This window comes from Anser brachyrhynchus (genome assembly GCF_964034855.1).
Source record: "Anser brachyrhynchus genome assembly, chromosome: 1".
Lineage (NCBI taxonomy): Eukaryota > Metazoa > Chordata > Aves > Anseriformes > Anatidae > Anser > Anser brachyrhynchus.
The window spans coordinates 10,757,423-10,782,905 of NC_137694.1; the positions used below are offsets into that span (position 1 = coordinate 10,757,423).

Sequence of the window (25,483 nt, forward strand, 5' to 3'; positions counted from 1 at the left end):
CAACATCCCTTCTAATTATTTTTGATATAATTATAAATCCATAATTACTTATTTTTTGCATAGAGAGACTTTATCATCTCTTAAAATTGATAAAAAATGAAATTGGAGTAAATTAAAAATAGATTGTGGGAGATCAAGTGTCTTAAGGGGATTTCAGTTTCCTAGTAATAGCAATTTCAATAAGATCCTTAAATACTCAGAACATCACCAAAACCAGTGAATAGATGTGAGCCCATTCAAAGCCATCTAAAATTAAAAGTGTTAATCCAGAGAGAGGTTAGGATGAGTGAATAATTTAGTTGTGTTAATTCTTGAGGTTGAAGTGGGATTTCAGCACTTCCTTGGTGTGAATGAAATTTTAGACACTAAGAGCTGAGTCCTTATTTATGTTTAGCCATGCAGAGACTTACTACTGGATTGCATTTGTAGAAAACATCATAAAATTAGTAGAGCTGCTTTCCCTGGTAAACGTTATATTTCCTAATTTGTGTTTGCACGATGCAGTAACCACTAATAATGTGATGAAAAATTATGCAGCCACAGAATAAATCCAGTAAATTTCCCTCAAATGGAAACTTAAGCTTGTAGGTACTTGTTAAATTTATCTCAAAAGAAGGTAATATATTAAGTGGGGAAAAAAAATATTGATACGTGGCACAGGAAAAGCTGTTTTAATGGCATAGTAAGAAATAATGCTTTTAAAGACGTTCTCTAAACCTCTGTGACTGTTGACTGTCTTTCCAAGACTGTTCAGACTGAAAGAGCCAAGCAAATTAAAAAGAAGCAGCAAAATTTAGCTATTGTGTTCATCACTCATTCTGTCATTCCAAATGAAAAACTGTAAATGTGATCACTCACAGGAATCTCCAGAAGGAATGGCAGAGTCTGGGTGAATGTCTGCCCTGCCATTGTGCTATTCAACATACTAATATAGATAGAGCCAGAAAGGGTCAGTTTGAATTTTGTGGCAATCCAAAAAGCTACCGAAAAACAACGTAGAACTGAGTGTAAGACTTAGTAGAGTCTTGAGACTTCATTTTACTCTGTCTCAAGCAGAAGTTTTGAGTGTTCTCTCCAAAGAGGAGGGGAAGGGAAGGGAAGGGAAGGGAAGGGAAGGGAAGGGAAGGGAAGGGAAGGGAAGGGAAGGGAAGGGAAGGGAAGGGAAGGGAAGGGAAGGGAAGGGAAGGGAAGGGAAGGGAAGGGAAGGGAAGGGAAGGGAAGGGAAGGGAAGGGAAGGGAAGGGAAGGGAAGGGAAGGGAAGGGAAGGGAAGGGAAGGGAAGGGAAGGGAAGGGAAGGGAAGGGAAGGGAATAATATTGTTATAAAGACATTTTACTACTTTTAGAAATAAAAGGAAAAAATTCAGGCATGGCAAGTTTTGTTGCTTGGTGGTTCTTTGCAAGTTCAAGTTTGCCACTTCGTTTTTCTGAAAGATTTGTCACATTATAATTGGTCTGAAGGGCCTGATTACGGAGCATATTCTGTCAAGGCAATTGGTGTTAACCTCAAGGAAATTATGTGCTCACATGTCAGGTGTTATTATGTCAGCATACTTTTGTAGCTTTCAGATTTTGCAGAAAAATGTAACCGGATTATTTCGCATATTGTCTTCTGTTACACAAATGAAATGCAGTCAAATTCTAGTTCAAAATTTGGAGAAGTTTGATTATAGCTCAAAATAGTATGTGTAAATTTTTATCTACAAAGCCAATCTTTTACTCCACGAGCCTTTGAATATCTATGCCAACATCCATTGTTAAAGCAGAATATGTTGATTTTTAGAAGCACTCTCCTTCAGCTCCTGCATCCAAATTCTCATTGAATTTATTTGCTCTGGAGAATGCAGTAAGGAGTAAGACTTACCCTTTATATTTTTATATACATATATATATAAAAGTTTTAATTCACTTGTTAGTAGAGATTGTTAAGAGTTATTGCCACACTAACAGTGTAAATTGTATTTTATCTGTTGTTTTGAATAATTCCAGATGGATGCATTCAAATAATTCTCTATTCAAAAAGACTTTCCTAGATATGGGTTGATTAAGAAGGCCAGATTTGATAGAGCATAGCCTTTTATTGCATGTTTGTTGAAAGCCTAAAAATTTGGCCAAAGATATAGCTGTGTTGGTCAGTATCTTGATTTACATTTCTTATTTTACCTAAAGTAGTCCTAATACAATGTAAAATGAATACAGTGAATTTAAATTGTATATACCAAAGTAATGATACCTAAATTACTAAAAAAAAATCGATATATACCAGTCCTGAAAATTCTATTCTCTCATTTCTGGAAATGTCAAAGACCTTTCTCCCTTCAGATTGCACAGGACCTGACAGGTGGTCTTGTGTTGATTCATACACAATACTGGTGTAAGGTGCAAGGTTCTTCTGGTGCACAAAAGAGGTTATTATACTGATAAATGCCTTGTGGGTTATGCTCTTTTTAAACGTTCTGGGAACTGATTTGCCAACTAAAGTCATGGTCAATTCATGGTCACTTAATGAAGGGTTCATTTAGTAAAATCAAAAATAGGCAGCTACTCTAAGCTGGTGTCTTTTTTTATATTCATGGATGGAGATATCATACTTCTTCCCATTTGTCTTATATAGGTGGGTTTTTTTATTATTTTTTATTTTATTTTAACAAAGCATCCTAGAACTGCCCATAGCTCCCTTTATTTCCTAGACAGAAAGATGATTAACATCAGGAAACAGCTTTCCCAATGTCGATGGCATACAGTGAGAAAGCAAATTGCAAAACGTTTCATTTAATGTAACTTTTCACTTTTTTTTTGTTTGTTTGTTAAGTGGTTAAATGGTTTTGAAAGGCTCATTTTCTTTTTCAGTAAGAAAAAGATGCCTACCCTGCTGAAAATTATGATAAAGCTTAGATTAAATGCTTACAAAGCATTATTAATCTTAGCATTTTCTTTACAGACATGGATATTTCCATCTCACTTTATTTTCAGAAAAGATGTTACATTCATATTACTTTTCTAAATTGCCTATTTAGGTAGAGCTCTTTTGAGCCAACGGGTAATTTTTTAGATACATAACTGAGAGCATAGATGAGCACAGTATTATTACATCCAAAATTAATTAAGTAATAAGTGGTTTTGAAATAAAGTACATTCTTGTCCAAAAATAATTATTTCGTATTCTAAAATGCTTCAGTTGAAATTCTGGTTCCGTTGAAGTCGGTGATCAGTTATAGTCAGTAACTATTCCTTCAACACAATTTGGCCCTTTAAAACCTTTATCTACATATATTTTTACTACATTATGTTATATGCTTGTATATATAGTGGTATATGTATATAGTTCAAAAACACGTTGCAAAAATACGGATTTTTTTATCAATATTGAATGTTTGTTTATAAAGTCTGTGATATTTATTCATTATATTTTAAGTGTTTAAAAATACTTAAGATAAATTTACTTTATACAACAATATTTTTTTTCGTAGCTTCCCCATGGGTAGATAAAAGTCGAACTCCAAACAAAATAGATCTGTATGATGTTCGCAGAAGACCATGGTAAGCTTTCCTTAAAGGACTGATGTATATAAATCTCTTGCCTCCTAGATATGACTTCAAAGACAAAATTTTTAGATTATTAATATGTAATATTTCTTACTTTTAGATACTACTGTTTTCTTCATATAAACTCAGTTAATTCTTCTGAACAGTCAATGTTAAAATTATACTACTTGTTATGCAGCATCCACTGTACTATGTCATACTGTTGCCTTACAAGAATCATTTCATAGGTAGATAACTATCTAATAAGTGTTCATATAAAATGTGGATTTTGTGCCAAAATCAGATGTAAGTCAGATTAGCAGACTGAGTCACTTTTTCCAAACTTTCTGCAAATGCTTACAAATATTTCTCAGTGGTTTAGACTAGCTAAGGAATCACTAGACAAGTAAAAGACAGAGAACAGTGGGATTGTTTCTCATGATATTTTTCTTTAAGCCTCTCAAGGCGTAATGCATACTGATAATTGGATCAGTACTAGTTGAATATACTCTCTCAAAGGACAAAGTATTTTTCCCTAAACCTGACTGATGCAATAATTAATCTGTCATCAAGACCTTTAGCTCTGAAATAGTGTACACACATTTCAGTTATCAACATATGAAAATAGTGAATTTTAATAAGTATAGCCTATTTTCAGGGTTTGCAATTGCAGTTTGGTTTACTTAGAAGGAGACACAGCAAGAGAGAAAATGATGTCACATGGTTTTCTACTAGTTACAATAAGAGGATTTTTTTTTGTTGTTCAGATGGATAAATTTAAAGATTGCAGAGTGTTGAAAACATACAGCAAATGTGTTTTCAAACATGAGTCATTCATATTCTCTGTTTATTTCAGGTATATCCAAGGAGCTGCATCTCCCAAAGATATGCTTATTTTAGTTGATGCGTAAGTGTTTAATGTTTGAATGTTGACATTAGAGAGATAAAAGTTCTTAGATTGAACATATCTCCATATGCTGAAAAGGGAAGAGATGATTAAGAAGTCCTTATATGGAGGGATCAAAAATTGGTTTTCAACAAAATAAATACACAGGAAAATATATTTCCAAAAAGCCCAAACCAAACCTTCAAGTTATTTGAACTATGTAGAAGGAAGTGTTTTTGTATTCCTTTAATATTATTCTGCTTTCAGTTTCTTAATAATTAATAATCAGATGAAAATTTCTCCTGTGCATGCTAAGATTTCCTGTAAAACACAAAAGCAGAAACAAATTACTAGAAACAGAAAAGTGGATTTAATCATAATTTCATGAGCTTGAAGGATGAGAATTTGTGCAGACTTCAAGTTTTACTGTACATATTTAAAGCTCAGTTTCTATAAATCATTAATTTGCAAGCAATTTAAATTATTTTCATAGATAAATTTCCCTTTGAAAGAAATGCAAAATAAAATGAAAATAAATATTTTGTGTGTGTGTTGCATTTTTCCAGTATAGCCCTATTCATTTGTCCTTATTGACAGGTTATTCAGTAAGGACACAAAAGAATAATGCTATTGCAGAATATGAGAAATTTGCAGCTACCTTTTCTGATTTCATATATAAAAAATCATCCGATGTTTGGTGTTTATACTGAGTTATTTATTCGATGCAGTGTAGAAATTGAGCAAAGAAATTGATAACAAAAAACCTCTCTCTTTGCCTTGGCAAGGCTTCTTTTGTTTAGACTAATGTCAAAGGACTAAAGGAAGCACTGAACTTGATGTGTCAAACAGATTGCTTTATACGGATAGAAATGTTCAGAGAGAATTTGCATTTAATGATTTTGAATGTGGTGAAGTGCTTTCAGTTCAGGAGTGAGGTTTATCAACATTTTTTATTTCTGCACTTCAATTTAGGTTTTACCTTGAATCAAAAAAGCTGCCATTTGGGTATCTGAAAATTTAAAGCTGGAAATCTATGTGTAGGAGTATGAAATGTTCAGATAATGCATTGGTTGAGTGTGGTTAACTGGCTCAGATTTGCTGAAAAGAAAATGAGCAAATGATGTATCATTATGACTTAATCATAGCCACAGGATTCTGGCTTGGAATGCCAGTTTTGGACTTTTTTTTTTTTTTTAGTTGTATAATGCTATTAATGCTATAATATTAATGATGTGTTGGAGACTTCAGGAGAATAATTGAAAATTCAAGTGTGAAAGTTGCTGAGAATGCTGTTCGGTGCTCTGTATTTTCTTTGCATATTTAAAATTTTTTTCTTAAAGTGATCTTTTCTCTTATCCTGTGGATTTCTGTTAGGAGTGGAAGTGTCAGTGGATTGACATTGAAGCTGATCCGCACCTCGGTCATTGAGATGTTAGAGACATTGTCTGACGATGACTTTGTGAATGTAGTTTCAGTGAGTATCTGTTTCTTCAACAAAATTTGCACTGTCAACAAAGCTGTAAGCAACCTGTCTTCAATGCCAGTTTTGAGAACCTGCTAAGAGACTTAAGAAAAAAATATTACAAAATATCACATTTGGCTAACTATTTTCTTGTAAAGTATAATGGGAGCCATAGAAATAATAGATTCATCAATATGTATACATTTGAATGAAGGGCTAATGAAGCTGCAGCAGAAAAGGAAGCTGTTAAAGCAAAAGTAATTTAAACAAATTTCTGTGTGGCCGAATTGTCCTTTCTGATATATAATTCTGGTCCGTTTAATAGATCTACTCGACTGGTACATGCAAATCCTCTTGAAATAGTTGGTGGTCTCCTGGTATTATGTTGTGTTTCAGGAGTCTGTTTTTGTAGGTACAATGCTGCAGAGGAGGTAGGGGGGAGTTCTTTCTTCCAGGCTGCTGGCAGTTGAGAGGCCTGTTTTAACTGATGCAGAGATGTACAGTTTGTACATCCAACCTGCCAAAGAGGTGTTCCTGAGAAGTTCTACAGTTAGTAATTTGATGGTAGCAAAGCAATGTTTCTCATAATACAGTGTCATGGTTTTGGCTGGGATAGAGTCAGTTTTCTTCACAGAAGCTCATGCAATGCTGCATTTTCGATTTTTGATGAAAATAGTGGTGATAACACACCAATGTTTTAGTCATTGCTGAGCAGAACTTACACAGAGCCAATGATTTTCTGCTTCTCGTGCTGTTCTGCCAGCAAGGAGGCTAGGGGAGCACAAGGAGCTGGGAGGGGACACAGTCAGGACAGCTGACCCCACTGGCCAAAGGGATATTCCACACCATATGGCATCACGATCACCAATAAAAGCTGGGGTAAAGAAGGAGGAAGAGGAGGATATTCAGAGTGATGGAGTTTGTCTTCCCAAGAAACCATTATGCGTGATGAGTCCTGCTTTCCTGAAAGTGACTGAACACTTGCCTGCCGACAGGGAGTAGTGAATGAATTCCTGGTTTGCTTTGCTTGCATGCACGGCTTTGGCTTATCTAGTGACCTGTCTTTATCTCAACCCGTGAGTTTTCACAGTTTTACCTTTCCAATTCTCCCTCACATCCCACATGGGAAGAGTGAGCGAGTGGCTGGGTGGTACTCAGCTGCCTGCCAGGGCTAAACCACAACAATATAATAGAGGGGGGGATACATGTAGGGACTTAAGAATATACAAAATTTATTCACAGAGACAGCATACATGATATGAAGGTCAAAGGACTGGTGCAAGGAAGGTAGGATTGTAAGGATTATCAAATGAAGGAGATGCCGGCATTTTCGGGGCTGGATTTTCAGCAGCTAAGATCTTTCAGAACATAATCTGAAACTTCAGTGCTATGTGTGGTTACTACACTTGACTACTAGCCTTAAAACTTCAGTTTCTCTAAAAAAGATTTTTTAAATAGTTCTTTAATTAATTAATTTATTTATTTATTGTGGAGTGGCATTTCAGTCTTCTTAATACTTGCATGGAAATTAAAGTGCAAATTCCTGGTTTTCTAAAAAAGGCTGAAGGCAAAATAAAATTGTTTTGGGGAGAGGGAGGTTGTTATGGGCTACTTTCAGTTTTCAGGCTCATACCTTGAATGCCATGGTCTAGCCTCAGGCAAGGCTTTCTTTTTTTTTTTTTAATGAAGTTGTTGAATTGTAATACTTTGATTCTAAGGATTTAGGATAGGAGCACTGGCTTACTCTTAATGACAAGAGACAGCCTGCATGGTGAGTAACTCTACAATGATTTTGAAGGCAATTTTCAACTTCTACAGATGTGTTGTAGCCAGCCTGCAGGGAGAAAGACCTGAAATATCACTATCAGAAATTTCTTTGAACACCACTTATTGCTTCATCTTTTGCTGTCAGTCTAGCTAGACCTTTCTCCAAGTAGTAGAGAGAAGATTTTATTTGCAACGACATTTCCTTTTTTCAAGTTTTTAATAGTGAATTAGATGGTTTTCTTTAGTCTAAATTGCAGTGAAAAAAAAAAACTTTTTTATTATTAAAAGAAAATAAGCTTTTTGCAATGGCATTAGACAGCTGAACTCTGTTCACTGTTTTATTTATTTGTTTGTTTTTAAAAGAAGACTCTAATCATAAACTGATAGAAATTGGTTACTGTAATCAATGCAACTATGCCAGCTTTTGTCATTTGAAGATGTGGACCCACACTGCCTCCTGATTCATGCAGTTTTAACAACTCTTTCTTTCATTTACTCTAAGCTGGCCAGAAATAGTGTATCTTAATGCTGAGATAGTAAGTCTTAGAATTAGGGTATTTTATGAAGTAAGTTTCAGTGATATTACAATGAGGTCCCAAGGTTGGGATTTGTTTCAAAAAAGGACTAGAAATTTTTGAAAATTTTCTGCAGTACATTTTCCAAGTGGTTTTTAATTTGCAACATGTAAGGACCTTTTTTCTTTGAATGAAATTAATACCACTTGTTGATATTTGACTTCAGAACCAAAGAGGACTTTTTTCTTGAGCTGCATTCATCCTCGGGGGAAACCAACACTCACAGAAGTATACATAATAGAACATGCCATCTCTAACTGTTCTGTAAAGTGATATTTGACGTTGTGCATCTATGATTTAAAATTCCATATTAAATCTTTTTAGTATTATAATTACTTTTCTATTACCTGTTTCATGTATTTAGATGACTTACATATTGAAACTGTGGGAGAGATTGTGTTCTGATATTTTCTTTCTATAACAGAAGGAGAATCATATGCTATAGACAAGAAACAAAAGATTTTACTATTACAAGTGAGAGAAGTAAACCTTGAAGTCTGGTCTTTTTTAGGATTTTAGGTTAGATTGGTCTATTTTTTCACAGTCTGAGCAAAGCCTCAAACCAAAGTTAAGTACCGAGAGGACACTGCTTAAGAAGGTGATATATTATCACATTCAGTATTATTTGTTCTTAAGATTATTCACAGGAGCATATCCACGTGCAGAACTTTTATAAAGCATTTATCCATTGCAGTGTTGGTATTAGTTGCCATACTGTTTTCATGTATGCTGTCTTATTTTTCATGTTTGATTGAAGTGTACACCTTTAGTGAAAAGCTGTATGATTTATTGGTTTTTTGTACTGTGTTAAAAGTCAGATGGTTCATTAATTTTTGTCTGTTTTTAAATATATATATATATTTAATGATATGAGGATCATATGGAGGAATGACAACAGAATCACAAAATCATCTGTGTTGGGAAAGACCTTTAAGATCAACAAGTCCAACCATCAACCTGACATCCCAAGTCCCATGACTAAACCATGTCACTTAGTGTCACATCCACATGTATTTTAAATACCACCAGAGATGGGGACTCCACCATTTTCCTGAGTACTCATTCTATGATAGAGAAACAGACATCATTATTCTACACTGGAATTCTACACATTATTGTATTCCATAATAGATAAGGCATATCTAAAATAAATCTATCCCTGTTGGTTCCTTCATAACCCCAAAAGATCAACTAAAGCGTTTTGATCTAGGTGAAGGAAATATAATTTGTTCATTATGTTTCATGCTGTTGCTTAAGGACAGTTTCTCTTGAAGCATCCTGGTATTAGAATGGCATCATTGTCTAATTAAAAGCCCCCGCAAAAGATTATAATTTATAGTTAACACAATATTAGTGAATTGATATATGAATACTGAAAATTATCTGCCATTTTTTCTTTCCCTTTTGGATCTTTTGGCCAAGAAATCAACAGTTGTTTTATGGGCTGTTAGATTTAATAACCATAGAGTGTATGTAATGAGGTTTTGAGTTAGCTGAAGAGCTGTTTTACGGCTAACCTCTGCCAAGATGTTGTCCCACAAAACCCATATGTGTGATGATTCATGCCCACAACTGAGACATGGATTTAAGCTTATGCCAATCACTTCTAGAAAGTGACAGGATGATTTAATCAACCATGCCTGGTATATGGAGAAATCCTGGGAAACAAAAAGCTTAAAAGTGGATGTGCTAAAATACATTAGTTCTACTGATTTAATGTAGTTCTTGCATTTATTTCCAGAGAAAAAGGGCTGAATGAACTGTTAAGTCATGTGAAGACTGCCAGGGGTTAATATGTCATGATTTCCTCTGGGATTTGAATTTTTCTTATCTGAAGTGCTGTGCTTTGTTGCAGAAAGAAAACCTGCTGTTAGGAAGAGCTTAAATGTATGAGTAATACAGCTGTTTTCCCACTAATCCGGTTATATGCTTTGATAGCAGTAAGTGGTAGATGATAGGGGCAGTAATTCTATCCCAGCATGCTATGATTTACTGACTTGGTTTCAAATGTTGACACAGAGAGTGTAATTTGTTTATGATTGTGGGTAGGCTGCAGTTTGCAGGAGAAATGTATTACAACTTCAAGTCTGTAGAGGTGGGGAAAATCACACAGAGGAAAACACAACTTGTAACAACAGACATGTTAAAGGTCAGGAGCCATAGGACTGTTTAGAATCATTTAGCCGTTGTAAAAATCCAAACTAATATGTACTGTTTAGGAGCTAGAAATTAAGTGTTATGAGCGTGCTAGGGATAAGAGAATCATGCTGTAGGAAAATTGAAAGCTCATCTCCTGCTCTTGTGCAGTTTTGCACTGGGACTAAAATCAGAGGAAAGGAGATTCTGGATTAAATTATTTCAATGAAAAAAACACGCAAACCTTATAAGATTATTGTTGGGGATCATCAAAGCAGTCTATGGAATATACACCTTTTCCCACTGATTTTTAATAGCAGCTTTTTGTGTAATTCTGTCAACTCACTGGTTGCTCATTTTTTTACTTTGCTCACCTTACTCCCAAACTGACGCAGCTTTATTAATTAAAATATCTATTATGATATTATAAAACTAATAAGAAAAAAATAAAGTTCAGTAAAGAGCTTTTCAGTTTATCAAAGGGCTCCCTTTTCTTTCTGTTGCATGTTCCTTCATGTACTCTGCCTTTCAAATTGCATCTGTATTCTCTTAGATACAGGGTAAAATTCATTCCTTCTAGGAAATACTTCCTTTAAGGTCATTTAAAAACTATGTAAACATGACATGGGTGGAGATCATAGCCTGAAATCTTATTGAAGGAAGGAGGATGCTAGATTTTCCAATGATGTAACGTGTTATGCTTATGCATTCTTTGTTAAATTTAGAATCGTAGAATCATTAAGGTTGTAAAAGACCTCCAAGATCATCTAGTCCAACAATCCCCCTACCACCAATGTCACCCACTAAACCATGTCCCCAGGCACCAGGTCCAACCTTTCCTTGAACACTCCCAGGGACGGTGACTCCACCATCTCCCTGGGCAACCTGTTCCAGTGCCTGACTGCTCTTTCTGAGAAGAAATGTCTCCTCATCTCGAACCTGAACCTCACCTGGCGCAACTCAAGGCCATTCCCTCTTGTCCTATCACTAGTTATCCACGAGAAGAGGCCAACCCACAGCTTCCTTTCAGGGAGCTGTAGAGAGCAATACGGTCTCCCTTAAGCCTCCTCTTCTCCAGACTAAACAGCCCCAGTGCCCTCAGACACTCCTCACAGGACTTGTGCTCCAGGCCCTTCGCCAGCTTTGTAGCTCTTCTCTGGACATGATCCAGGGCCTCGATGTCCTTCCTGTAGTGAGGGGCCCAAAACTGAACACAGAACTCGAGGTGCGGCCTCACCAGGGCAAGGCATGCCAGTACAGGGGGACGATCGCCTCCCTGGTCCTGCTGGCTACACTATTCCTGATACAAGCCAGGATGCCATTGGCCTTCTTGGCCACCTGGGCACACTGCTGGCTCATGTTCAGGTGAGCAATCGGCACCCCCAGATCCTTTTCCTCTGCACAGCTTTCGAGCCACGCTGCCCCAAGCCTGTAGTGCTGCATGGGGTTGTTGTGACCAAAGTGCAGGACCCAGCATGTTCAACCTCATGTTCAGCCATGTTCATTTGTTTGTGTGTACTTCTGTTCAATTGATAAAAATCTTTTGGAGAGCTCTTTAAAATTAAATTCAAAGTTAATACTTTAAGTCAGTTTCCTTTATTACTTTACATCCATTTAAAGTGTCTCTAGTGAACCTTAAATTAAGTTACATACTCAATAGATAAACACCTATTTTCTTCTCGTGTTTTGGATTTTTGACCAGACGAGTTCAATAGTGGCTATTTTTTTCTAAATAACATCGCTCTTTGAGGAGGAAGAAATAAAGCATGATAATGATATTAGTGTGAAATACTAGCACTGAAGTAGTTGCATGGTTGGATCTAGAAGGAAGAGTAGAAAAGGACTCCTGTATTAAGGGGCTTGCCAGCAAGCTTGCTAATTTCTCCAGTCCTTATTTTCCCCTTCTCCACAGTGGAAAATACTAAGGAGAAAATATAAAAATGCCTGCCATCTTTTTCATTATTTGGCAAACTTAAAAATATAATCAAGATCCCACTGCAGCTCTGCATAAGCATCTTTCCTACTGATTTAATCCTGAAGCACTTCAGGTAATAAATCACTGTAGCTCCAGTCAAGTATACAGCCTCCTCTGAGTCATAGCTGTGTGAACAGTAAACAAATATATATTATTCCATTTTTTTCAGTGAAAAACAAGATAAAGCCATGTTTAAAACTGAGTGTTGAGCTTCACTCGTGATTCTCTTAACCATGAGCCATCCAATTCTATCATGACCTTGCAGTTTTTCTTAAACTTAATGGCTCACTTTCAAGGCAAAGGAGAACAATAATAGCTACAGAGAAACACATTTTCACAGTAGCATTTCGTAATGGAAAATCATTGGCATTCCTTAATGGAAAGTTGTTATCTTGAACTTTCCCTATTCAGAGAGCAAATGAATTGTTTTACATATTTTCAAAAAGGTATTATTGATTTTGATGCATCAATCAATCAATGCGCTGTTGATGCTGGGCTGATGCAAAGCTTGAACAAATTATGATCAAAATAGTATTTAAATTCTGCATTGCTAATAATTACAGGAGGAGCTTGCCTATGTATCTGTGAAATTATATTTGTGGGAAATATATCTGGAGGACCTGTTTAGCAAATGTCATGATGAAGAGTATTTTGCAAAAAACAATCGGGGCAATTTAGGGACCTGGAGAAAATTTGGGAACTATGGAAATCAAGCAATTGTTAATAAGTTAGAAAGAATTGTCTTTATAAATGGATTAATGAGAGTAGGAATAGATGCAATAAATGCAATTATATAAACAACATCATAATTTTTTTGTCTGTCCACAAGAGTTTTGTTTTGATTCCCCTCAAGAAAAGAAGGTCAAGAAAGGAGTCGATGATGCTATGTTTAAGTATTTCAGTTGGAGACGGAGTTATGAGGAAGATTAGGGTACGATAAGGTATTGTTTGGCTCATTTAAAATGAGGTTAATTGATTTGGTTGAACTAAATGATCATAGAGGTCCATTCCAACCTAAATAATGCTATGATTGTATGACTTCAGTGGGACCCTGATCCTCAAGAAAGCAAGTTATACAGTTTGTATCAAGAAAAGAAAAAACTGAAGTACTGCTAGGAGTCAAACATATTGCAATCTTCATCTAATATGAACTATAAATGCTTATATAGCTTCAGTGGCATGGCTTGAGACTACTTTTCATCTAAACAGTGTATAGACTGATGGTTCAGTTTCTCTCCCACGAGGTAGACAATGACTATTTGAACTGAGATTTTGCATTTGTGTTTCTTTTGTCCTGGCTGAATAATGTTATATAAATGTGGATAGTGTCAATAACACAAAAGAGTTTGGCTCAGACTTTACTAAATAAAAGTTTGTAGGTACCTTCTCTCAGGACATAAAGTGATTCTTGAAGACATCTTCTCAGAGTCCTGAGTGAGTCATATGAGAAGCTGGACTTCAGACCAGCTTTTCAAAGTATTCTTGGACTCACAGAATTTGAATTTTCTAGGGGTAATTTTGAAGTTCATAAATAAATAGGCTGAGAACTGATTTGATAACACCTAAGAAGTGCTCTCACTGGGGAAAACTCTAGCATCCATAGACTTTTTAAAACTGTCACATAAAGGCGCTGCAAGAATCTCTAGTTGAAGCCCAATAAATTTGAATGGCACATAAATAGTTAATATGCCTCAACAAATTGCAAGGGAAGATTCTTGTCCTCCTCATATCAATATTTAATGCTTTCCTGGAAGATGCACTTTAAGCAAACATCTAGCACTAAATGTAATTGTTATGGTCTATTACAGGAGTAAACAAGGAAATTCTAAAGGCTAGTGATATATGGGTGGTGAGAGAGTGTGCAGGAGGTCAGACTAGAGTATCTCACTGTCCCTTTTGGATTTAAATCAAGAATACATCATTTGCTGTTGATAGTGGTGATTTTTTTTTTCCATTTTGTCTTGCTGACTTAAATGTTTATCCCAAATAGCTGTTTATCATCCACCTTAGTTACTAATGGACTGGAAGGTACTTCATCATCCTTGTGTGATATGAATACATTAGCCTTTATCTTTCTAAATAGAATAATATTTACTAAGCACTTTTGTTTTTTCCTTGTTTACATAACAGTTTAGCTGCATCTATCTAGCAAATTCTGAAGTCCACCCACTCCAGTCTCTCCAACTGCTGCAGCACAGATGCCCAGGCCCTCCAGCCTGGGGTCTGACTCTGGTTGCTGCACTCACACTCCCATGCATGCAGACGCACACAGAGTAGAGCCCCCACCCAGGTGAAGAGCTAGAAATGCAGTTTAAGAAGGCAGGACAGACTGTGCTGATGAGATGCAGGGCATGGCTAGGCAAGCAAGCTGACCAGCCCGCTTTCCCCTTACCCTCTATTTTCCCACACTCATTTATCTCCAAGTCACCTAAATTCATCCCTTTACTTTCCTTGGTTCCTTCTCCTAAAAGATCTTGTAGAAAGTCCTGTGCAATCCCCAAATGCATCCCGTAATAGGTCCCACACCCCTAGACTGCAACCTGTCTCAGAGTGAAATCGAGGTTACTGTATTGTAAGTTATTGGGTTAATTCTAGTTATAACTATAATTATAATTACAGTTAATGGAGGGAAATGAAAATCAGCTCCAGAAGACAGCTCATCCTGACTGTCTTGAGCATGTTGAGGACAAATTATAGCCAGAAGGTGCTTGTCTGTCCCCACTCCCTGTAGGGGAGCCTGGCTGCTGCATTGGATGGCGCCTGCAATGCAAAGATAACTGAAATGAGCGGACTACCTCTACTGAGCTGAGAATGCAAAACGGAGTCAGTGGATGTAAAAAAAAAAACAAAAAACAAAACAGGCAAATATTTAAGGAGGAGATTAGGATCTTAATTATAACCTTTTTTTCCTTTTATGTCAGTGTTTGCTTTTTTAACATCAGCTAAATTTTTACTATTATATTAACTGTAACTTTAGTTTGTTGTGGAAGAAAAATGTCCAAGAAAAAAAAGTGAATGGTTTTGAAAAGGAATAGGGCAAATCTTAAGACAAGATCCATTTCATTTTAGATTTGTCGCAATGTGTTAATTCTAAGCAATAATGTACTTGAGTGGAAAAAGAGCCAAAGGAGATGGAAATTAGAAGCTGAAATTCTAATTTAGGTTGTCAGGAGCAGGGATGTTGCTGGAAAGTGTACATTTATTACTGTACAGTGTAGCTTACAATTCCAGATGACGAGATAAGTCACCTCCATTCCCACTTTGAGGCATTGCTTTGGGCATCAATACAGATTTTTAGTGTCTCCTCTTGTAGTTGTCAAATGTTAGAAAGTCAGGCTTCCAACAGAACATGGCACACGCTTCTTCAATTTCCAGAATAAATCCTAACTCTCCATTAGTTTAGTAGTATATAAAATGAATACATTAGTAGTATATAAAATGAGGTGATAGCTCATGGTCACACTGGTTAATAAATCTGTTGGCTAGTTTCGGTTTCTTAATACTTAGTAAAGTACAGGACTCTCTAAAGACTGTGGCATGTCAGATACTGGACCAAAAGTGCATCTCTGAGTCGTCTTTTCAACCAGGAGACAGAGACTAGGGGGAACTGTGACAATATAACTAAAAATCTGTGCTGGGTGCTTGTGTGCTCCCTCGAACAACAAACTCTTTCCTTTTCAGTTCTGAAGAGGCCAGGCTATGCTGGCTTTAGTCATTCTGTCATTCTGCTGGGGAGAGATGACTCTTGTTTAAGGAAACGAGAAAAATACAGCCTGTCCATAAGGTTTGGGACAAGGTGGGAGCTATGTGTTCTCTGTCTCCTTTTTTTTTTTTAAAGTATTTCCTACTTAGTCCTCTGTTTAGGAGGTAAAAACTTTAAGTCGTACTAGCAAGATGCTAGCCAGGTGTGGATCTAAAGGAACTCTTAGGCAGAACATGAATGAAATACTCACAGACTTGGCAGGTCTCACACTTTTGAAGACTCACACACTTCCATGCTGCTTCTCTGCTTCTCTGCTGTAGTAGCAGCATCTCGCCTGTCAGCAGTATGCTACCACAGCCTCCTTACTGCTTGCAAAGCCCAGGCACCAGGGGCAGCCAGGCACAGCATTTCCCTGCAAGAGTGACAGGCAAGTTTAGGTAAAGCCCTGGGAAGGTGATATCGTAGCCCCCTGCCCTCCCCCAGCTACATGGCCTGGCACAGATGTGTATGTCTGTCTTTTCATTTGGTGCACTGACAAAATATTCATCTTGCTTTTGATGCCCAGAGCTCGAACCTCATGCATCCAGTGAATTTTTAGATAATGATTTAATGTTCAAGCCTTTATTTCATGATTTTGGCCAAGGGTGTTTCATGTTCTAAACAGCACAAATTTGACCAAATGAAGATTTCCTCAGTCAATAACAAAAATATACCTCCAAAATCACTTTATAGAAAGTCCCCTACTACAGGTCTCTTGTACAGTACATGTAGGGAGCATACATATGTGGCATACAATGCATGTTACAGCACTACAGTAGTTGAGAACAGTGAGATTTCTGCAGTAGGTGCTTAAATTTCCAGAAGAATTCAGACACACGTGATGTTAAATGTCCAAGAGTACATGCTAACTTAGCCACAGCATCATGAAATGACCATAAATGAATTCACCTTGCTGAAAGACCTATGGCCAAACCTGACATTCTTTGTTGAAGCATGAGATTCTCAGCGTGGAATTGCACTTTATGGTCTCAGTGTGATTCCTGCTGCACTCAATGGGAGATTTGGATTGATTTATGTGCAGATAATCCCACTAATTAGAAAGGTTAACTAAGATAACTGAGAGCAGATTCTGGTCCAGTATTTGATCCTTTCCCAAATTTTTGTCTCATACTATGCTACAATAATTTGTCAGCAGGTATTTCATGACCTAACAGATTGTTGTTGAATGCTGCTGCTACCTCTGATCTTTCAAGAATCCTTTCAGAAACTTAGTATTAAACATTTTTGCACCTTATATATAGATACACATATATATGTACAGATATATACGTTTCACAGTTAAAAGAAGTGTGATGCATTTCAAATGTCAAGAAACACCAGTAGAGTAAACTGACATATAATCTTAATTTTATTTCATCCTATACTCGCAATATTGTTTCAGAGATGCAGGAGTGCTCCTACTGAGTGCTAGAATACATTTTTTTACATTTTCTTTACAATGTATATGTAGGGTTGTACTGTATATCTGAATACTATCTATATGCAAGTCATAGGATAGGAAATAACAGTTATTCTATAGCAACATACGAATGTTGAATTTTAACACCACGTATTTGTTTTTGCCATGTAAATTAGAAAATGTTATTGCTTGAGCTGCCTCAAGTTTTTTTGTGTACTGAGATCTACATGGCAATAAAAGTTTGCAAATTGCTTTCTTACTATTCTCTAAAAGGATTCTGCTAAATATTTGTATCATCACGTAGCTGAAATATAGTTTGTAACTGGCTTTATTCAAGATTCAGTTATTCTTGGGATTAACCCTAAAATCCTATTACCAAGCCTACAGCACCAGGCAATAAAAGGAAAAGAAAGCAGCAAAGCTGGATTTAGTTACAAGAGGAAAGCCTGATAAAATCAGATCTATTTCACTATTGCTCATTTAATATGTATAGATACAACTGGGTCACCAAGCTGATTTAGCCATGAGGTAGAAGTAGCATAGCAACAAACCTCAGCAGATTGAAAATCAGCAGCAGTAGTATCTGATTAGGCCTTCAGCAAGCTCACTATATTTTTCTCAATTTTCAGTATTCCCAGAGTGGTATTTCTGATTTATTCAGGTATCGTGATCTTGGTGTTTTAAAAGTATAAGTTTTGTAACTGTAGCAAGTGTAAATATAGGAATTACTGCTTTGTCCAATTGCCTTATTTTCTATAAAAGAAGCATTTCTAGATGTTCAAAAATATGTAATTTACATAGTTTAATGTGGTTTTATCTCATGAGGTGTTTTTCTTTTTTTTTTTGTTTATTTGCCTTTTTTTTTTTCAGTTTAGAAATGTCACCAGAACATTCTGATTAAATGTTATGTTAAATCATTAGATGTTAGTAAGCTAAGTGGGATGAGTGAAGAATATTTTTAGGAGTTAGCAGGTACAGATGATTGGGATAATCTGATTTTTAACTTAGATTTCATATTATTTTTCAATAAGAATGTTATCAATTCTACAGTGTTCGAAGATGAAGAAAGGCGCTTGGTTGAGAAATGTGAACTTTTACATCTCTTTATTTTAAGTAGTGCAAACCTGGTTTGTAAAAATGTTGGAAATAGTGGAAATAGAGATGCTTGTTTTTGGCAATATGGACTCTTTGTATGAAAAAAAAAAAAAAAAAAAGACTTCCATCCTCCTAGAGCTGTGACCACTTGTGTTCAGATTGTAGAAGTTTTTTTCTGATATTTTCTGATATTTGTTTTTTAATATTCCTTTTGTACTCATTTTTCACACAAGGGCATGTAACTGTTGTAATTTTAATGAGAAATTTATGCCATGCAGAGAAGGCACTACCACAAGATAACATTTGTAATACCATTTTTTTTTTGTTATTGTTGTAGTGACACCTAGTGACTGAAACCTGAACAAAATGTTTTAAAAAGTTCTGTTAATTTATTTGTTCTGACTTGTTTGTGTTACTCCGTTTTCCAGGAATGAGATTATTTACAAAATCTGATTCTGTGTTTTTCAAAATGATTTGCAGCGCTGGCACTGCTTTCCCCAATTTCTTTTTTTCTGACAGTTTGCATTCACATAAATTATTGCTGTCATTGCTGAGGATTGTAGTGTTCCTCCATGGATAAGTGCTTTGTCCAGATTGTATCTGATAAATATTGGCAGATGAAATTTGATTTCTTGATCACTTCATAGAAACAATAAAGCACATACCTGCACACAAATATATTTATTTATATACACATATGTATGAAGATATCAAATACATTAGGAAAGAAAAAATCTTGACCATCAGAAACAGTAATAAGCACTTCCTTATCAAAATGAATGCCACAAGATATTATTATTTAACTCTAGAATTTCTTCGTAATGCTGCTGTTTTCAATGACTGCTTGTTCTGCTAATATTGCATATAATGTTAATTCTAGCACAGTGCACTGAAGGGAATACTTTGGAATTCCTTCTTATAAAAGAAGGAGAATCAATTAAAATATTTTATTTGTATTTGAATATCCGCCTACACTTGCAGAAAGAATGATTGACATTGGAATGCAGATTTAAATGCCTTATACCTCTCAGGTAATGGATATGTAGAGAGATATATGGAGAGGGATACAGAAGTGTAGAAAAGAATTAGAAATGTTCATCAATTTATACGTTGTGAAATCAGATTTTTTTCTTGCATTGCTGTAGTATTCAGAATGAATTGAGTTAGTTATGTGTGCATTCTGAAGGCATTTATGTGTTGAGAATTCATGCTTTAAGAATTTGCGCCTTATTTGCTCTTGTGGTTTAAATGGCATATGGCAAAATGAGAAATATCAAGTAAAAGGGCAATACTTGGAGTTGGTTGCACAAAGGAAAGGGAGAAGGCAATAGTATATTCTAATAGTGGGGAATTGAGATTAAAGCTTCTAGCCCTATCTTTGCTTCGGATTTGTTTGTTTTCTTCCCTGTTGCTTCACTTTTCTCACCAATGAAATGAGAACTCCTATTTCACAAGGAGTCCAGGATATTCAGTAATGTTTGAAAATATATGTGATCTAAAGTGTGGATGTCCCTGGGAGTTACATGCTATGTGTTACTTGATAAAGCTTGTAAACTGGGGAGAGGTCAGCTGGTATGTGCAAAAGGCAGATTTATCAAAAAAAATCCCCAATAGACAAGATAGTTTGTGTCTTTTCAGAATTAAATATATTCAACTGAATCCAGTTTTAGGAGAAAAAAAAATATATAGAATTATATACATTTTTATTCTCCTCTCTTTTATTTGCTGTTTTCTTCCAGACGGCTTGACAGCTTTGATCTTTCTACTTATCTCAAATGTTTTTCAGGCTATGTATATTCCAGTTCTGAATACTAATCCTGTTTTCTCTTCTTTTTGGAGCTTTTTCCCATGATTTTTTTTCTCCTTCTGTAGTCTTATTCTGCCCTCTTAATGAAAACACCTGTCTGCAGAATCTCTTGTTGTTATTCATTTTTTGACCTGTTGTTTTATCCACAGAGCACTTAGAGTGGGAAGAATAGGAAATAAATCATTATCTCTACTTCTCTTCCCTCGAATCGTCTAATATCTTGGTGTTGGGATAGGGGTTTTAATAATTTTGAAGGAGGGTGCTTTTAGTAAAAGCAGGTTAAGGCTCTAGAAAAAAAAGGAAAAAAAAAAAAAAGAAAGCTTTTAGCAATGTAGAAGGAACTATTCTGGAAGAAGAGGCTTTGAGAATGCCAACCTTTTCTCTTATTCATCAATGTAACTCTTAGAGCACTGTGGGTTATGGAGGTCTTTGTGCCCGGAGGAGCCCCTTGCTCATCAGAACTACCCAAGAGATGGGAAAGCTCTCTCATTCTTAGATATTTCACTGCATAATCTTCACTGTATAATTATCCATTGGTTTTCCAAATTGATCCTTAGCTGAATAGAAGGATAAAAACAAAGTTGTAGGACTGTCAGATGAGCATTTCTTTTTCTGACCTCCTCTAGAATTACAAGGTTCAAGTAGTTTTACTCAAAATACTTTGTTCAGAGATTCATGTTAAATTTAATTGATTAATTTATTGTTCAAGTTATTGAGTTGCCTGATATATGGCCAAAATTATACCCACTCTTTGAGGTCAAGTAGATAAAATTCTCTAACATTCCTAGTAACAGCTTGGGTATTCCTGCACCAGACCTGTGAATAGGAGGCTTTTGTTTCCTCAGGCCTGATCCCAAAGGCAGACACAACAGGATATCCACACAAAAGGATATAAATAATTTGGATGGGGAGAAATAACCTATTGAAAAATACAGCTAGATCCTATCCTGTGTGATATAATTATTGACCAATTGCACGATACTGATAATTGAAAATAAAAAAAATAAGGTTATCCCGTTTTCCATAGTTTTCAAGTGTTTTGTTGCATGCCTACATACTTTAGCTTAGATACAGGAATAAGATTTTTAAGTAGTCAAAAAGTAGAAGCTGTCACTAGTGGTTACATGCTGTATGGGAGTCTTTAGATTTTAACAATTGAATGGTTTGCAACAACTAATTGTCAAAGGATTATTAAACCAAAGATAACTTTTGCTATCTTAACATGTGAAAAATTATTAATCTTAAAATCATAGAATCACTGAATGGCTTGGGTTGGAAGGGACTTTAAAGATCATCTAGTTCCCACCCCCCCTTGCCATGGGCAGGGACACCTCCCACTAGTCCAGGTTGCCCAAAGCCCCATCCTACCTGGCCTTGAACACCTCCAGGGATGGGGCATCCACGGCTTCTCTGGGCAACCTCTGCCAGTGCCTCACCAACCTCTGAATAAAGCATTTCCTCCTAACATCTAATCTAAAACTTAGTTTACAACCATTACGTTTGCAACCCTTGTTCTATCATCTGCCCGAGTAAAAAGTTGCTCTCCTTTTTTATTTTTTTTTATAAGCGCCCTTGAAGTACTAAAAGGCTGCAAAGAGATCTCCCCAGAGTCTTCGCTTGTCCAGGCTGAGCAGCCCCAGCTCTCTCAGCGTTTCTTCACAGGAGAGGTGCTCTTGTCCTCCGAGCATCTTCATGGCCCTCTGGACCTGCTCTAATAGCCCTACATCCTTCTTGTGCTGGGGCCCCAGACCTGGATGTAGGGCTCTAGGTAGGGTCACACAAGGGCAGTGTGGAGGGGGACAATCTCCTCCCTCACCTGCTGGCCCTCTGTTGATGCCCTCATGTCGAGCTTTTCACCTGCCAGAACCCCCAAGTCCTTCTCCACAGGGCTGCTCTCAGTGGGTTCTCCTCCCAGGCTGTGCTCCTGTCTGGGATTGCCCCCACACAGGTGCAGCACCTTGCACTTATTGCGACTGTTACTACTGTATTGCAGATGACTGTAACTAAAACTAGTGAAAACTGTCTCAGTTTGGCTAATTGAAAGTTATGAATACTCCTGGTGTTTGTCACATGGTCAACTGGTTAAAGAGCAAAATTATTTTAGCACTGTTTAGTGGGAATGACAAGCCAATTTTAAGGGCAGTCTGAAAGCTTTTTACACTAGAAATCTTTCAGTTACTTCAGTATTTTTTTTTTGGATTTCAAATTAATTCAATGTAGCCCTAAGTTTTGTTCCCTCCTTTTGGACATTCCATTACCTCCTAGTAATCAGGTAAATATTCATTTTGGAGGATTATTTTTCCATCAAAAACTCTCATCTACTATGTTGACTGACAATAACATAAATGTTAAGTGTTTTATTTCAAAGCAGCTGACTCATATATTTTCTTAATTAAATTAAATCATTTGCAGACTTTGGTTGATCTAATTTTCCATTCTACAAAGGATCTATTTCTTTCTTTCATTTTACATTAACATTTGACTATCCGTAGATACAACTTTGCTGACCTTGACCCTTTTTCTTTGTTCAGTTTACATCATGCATAAGTACAGTACAGTTTACTTGTTAACTGTTAAAACAGTTTGAGCCAGAATTCCTGTCAGTTTTTAAAATGTTGGTTTTGTATCCATAATTACCAATCCATATGCTAGATATCTGACCTTCATGGAAACAGTTATCTTGATACATCTTGCAGGACTGCTAGGAAACTATTCAGATTTGGAATTTAATATTAGTGGCATTTCAGGAAGAAAATTTCACTTGTCACTAAATCTTCAGTGGAACACCTTAACCTCTATTTTCTATAGCCCAAGACAAGGTATGACCATGATACTTAATATATGGTTATATTGAAATTAGCTCATTAAATAATTTGCATCAAATGTCACTGATGAAGAAGAATGTCTTCACTGATCTTTTTCAGATGAAATCAGCTTTTGGAGAGCAAAGCTACCTACCAGACAGCATTTTTATTCTACCTTGCAAGTACAAGATTTGTACTGTAATCCCATCTCACAATTAGAATTTATTTTCAGACCTTGGTGTTTTCCCTTCCCTTCCCTTCCCTTCCCTTCCCTTCCCTTCCCTTCCCTTCCCTTCCCTTCCCTTCCCTTCCCTTCCCTTCCCTTCCCTTCCCTTCCCTTCCCTTCCCTTCCCTTCCCTTCCCTTCCCTTCCCTTCCCTTCCCTTCCCTTCCCTTCCCTTCCCTTCCCTTCCCTTCCCTTCCCTTCCCTTCCCTTCCCTTCCCTTCCCTTCCCTTCCCTTCCCTTCCCTTCCCTTCCCTTCCCTTCCCTTCCCTTCCCTTCCCTTCCCTTCCCTTCCCTTCCTTCTTTTCCCCATCATAGTTACAAAAGCAGGTCAAGGCATGCCAAAATACTTCCACAGCACAAAAATGTTTTCATTCCCACATGGCCAATGTACCTAATAGTCACAGGGTGATTTATTGGTTACTTCTGTAAAAAACTTCCATAAGAAACACAATTGAGTGCGTCAGTGTTTTGCATCAAAGTGAATTGATTACAGTTGCATGATCATTTGGTTGTTTCGCTGTGTAGGCAAAATGTGCTGCTTAACCACAGTGAATAAGTATCACCAAAACAAGATATTGAAGGGAAGTAGAAAAATGAACGACCATAACTTATTCAAGTTGAGAAAATAGCTTTATAAAATATAAGGGCTTTAAAACCATGCAAATGAAAATTTTAGTTGCAAGTATTACATTTAAATTGCTATGGAGGGTTGGGCCTACCAAAACCCTTCTTTTCTGGGAAATGTGGGATAGATTAAAGGAATATTCAAACTGGAAATTTGGTTCTACGAAATCTAATTCCAAGTGTTCATTTATTTTAAAGGTTTAGTTTGCATTGTGACACTGGGAAAACTGGAAAACTTCATCATTTCATCCTGTTTTTGTACTTTTGTTACTGTAAATAATTTAGATACATGATACTATATTTTATATTCATTATATAATGAAAATTAAATCGCCAGTAAATAAAATATTACAAAAATAAATAACCAACCTTTATCACATTACTTGATATAATGGTCTCTTTTGTGGAATGCTTGGTCAAATACAGCATTGCATTTTTCAAAGTTAAAGCACTTATTCATGCTTCTGTGTGTTTTAGAAACAATTTTCCCCTTGTGGCGCATAGGGAACAGAACATTGATAGAAAGGGGACATAAAATTTTGCATTAAGTCATTTGAGAAAGTCTTGCTCCCCCAGATTTTAATGACCTGGGAAGCAAAGCTATAAAATTAGAACAGAATAAAAACTTTCCTTATTAATTTGAAAGGTATATTAAAATTCTTATGAACTGTCTCATAGTCTCATCCCTGGATTGTCTCATCCCTACATAGCTAGAATCAATACAGTTTTTTTAGCAGCTCCTTTCCTCAGAAAAACAGCAGCTATACCACAAAACATTATCAGTGTCTCAGCAAAAGGCAATATTAAGCCATGAGGAATGAGCAAAAATAAACTCTGTGGAAAAATAAATGTAATATGGAGATGGTAAGATACTAGATCAGTTCTAAACTACTTAATGCTCAAAAACTGACTAGTGGGCTTTCTTGATTAGTTTCTACATGCATGCAGGAATGCTCTGTGGTACAATAATTTTATTAGAAGATGAAGAAGACAAATTAATGCTTTAAAGTTATGTGGCACTTTAGCATTTTGCAAGAATAAGAAATTACATGTGCAGCTGTAATTAAGAATCCAGTGTAGCAAATGCTGCCTGGATTTGTTCACTTACAGCCAAGAAAACTACAGATGCATCTCTGGCTAATTTCAAGAAGGACATGGAAAAATTAGGCCAAACCTTCTGCTGAGGATTATGCCATTCTCTGCCAGTTCTCTCTACTATAATCTGTACCATATTTGCTGTTACACATCTGCTCCTACTAACTGAGTAGTGGAATTAGCATTGATTAAAGCGGGCATTTGATAAAAATTGCTTGATTTACTTCTATTACTTAATTATTAAAAAATATTTTGCAGTATATATTGCAGTAGTAGAACTTGAGTGAAATATGAGCTATATGAGCATAAAACTGTAATGGAATGAAATTGGGCCCAATGAACTTCCC

At 36.2% G+C, this 25,483-nt stretch overlaps 1 protein-coding gene across 14 annotated transcripts in view; it reads left to right on the plus strand.

The window, feature by feature from the left end:
- CACNA2D1 (calcium voltage-gated channel auxiliary subunit alpha2delta 1) overlaps positions 1-25,483 on the plus strand; it is a 407,082-nt gene that overhangs the window by 296,161 nt on the left and 85,438 nt on the right. For all 14 annotated transcript variants that reach the window (XR_013952784.1, XM_080597562.1, XM_080597555.1 and 11 more), the window contains 3 exons: positions 3,469-3,538; positions 4,380-4,430; positions 5,784-5,883. Coding sequence is in view for 13 of the 14 variants with exons in the window: in XM_080597562.1 (XP_080453688.1) it covers positions 3,469-3,538; positions 4,380-4,430; positions 5,784-5,883 (221 nt within the window). In the remaining variant the exon portion in view is untranslated. The remainder of the gene's footprint in view (positions 1-3,468; positions 3,539-4,379; positions 4,431-5,783; positions 5,884-25,483) is intronic.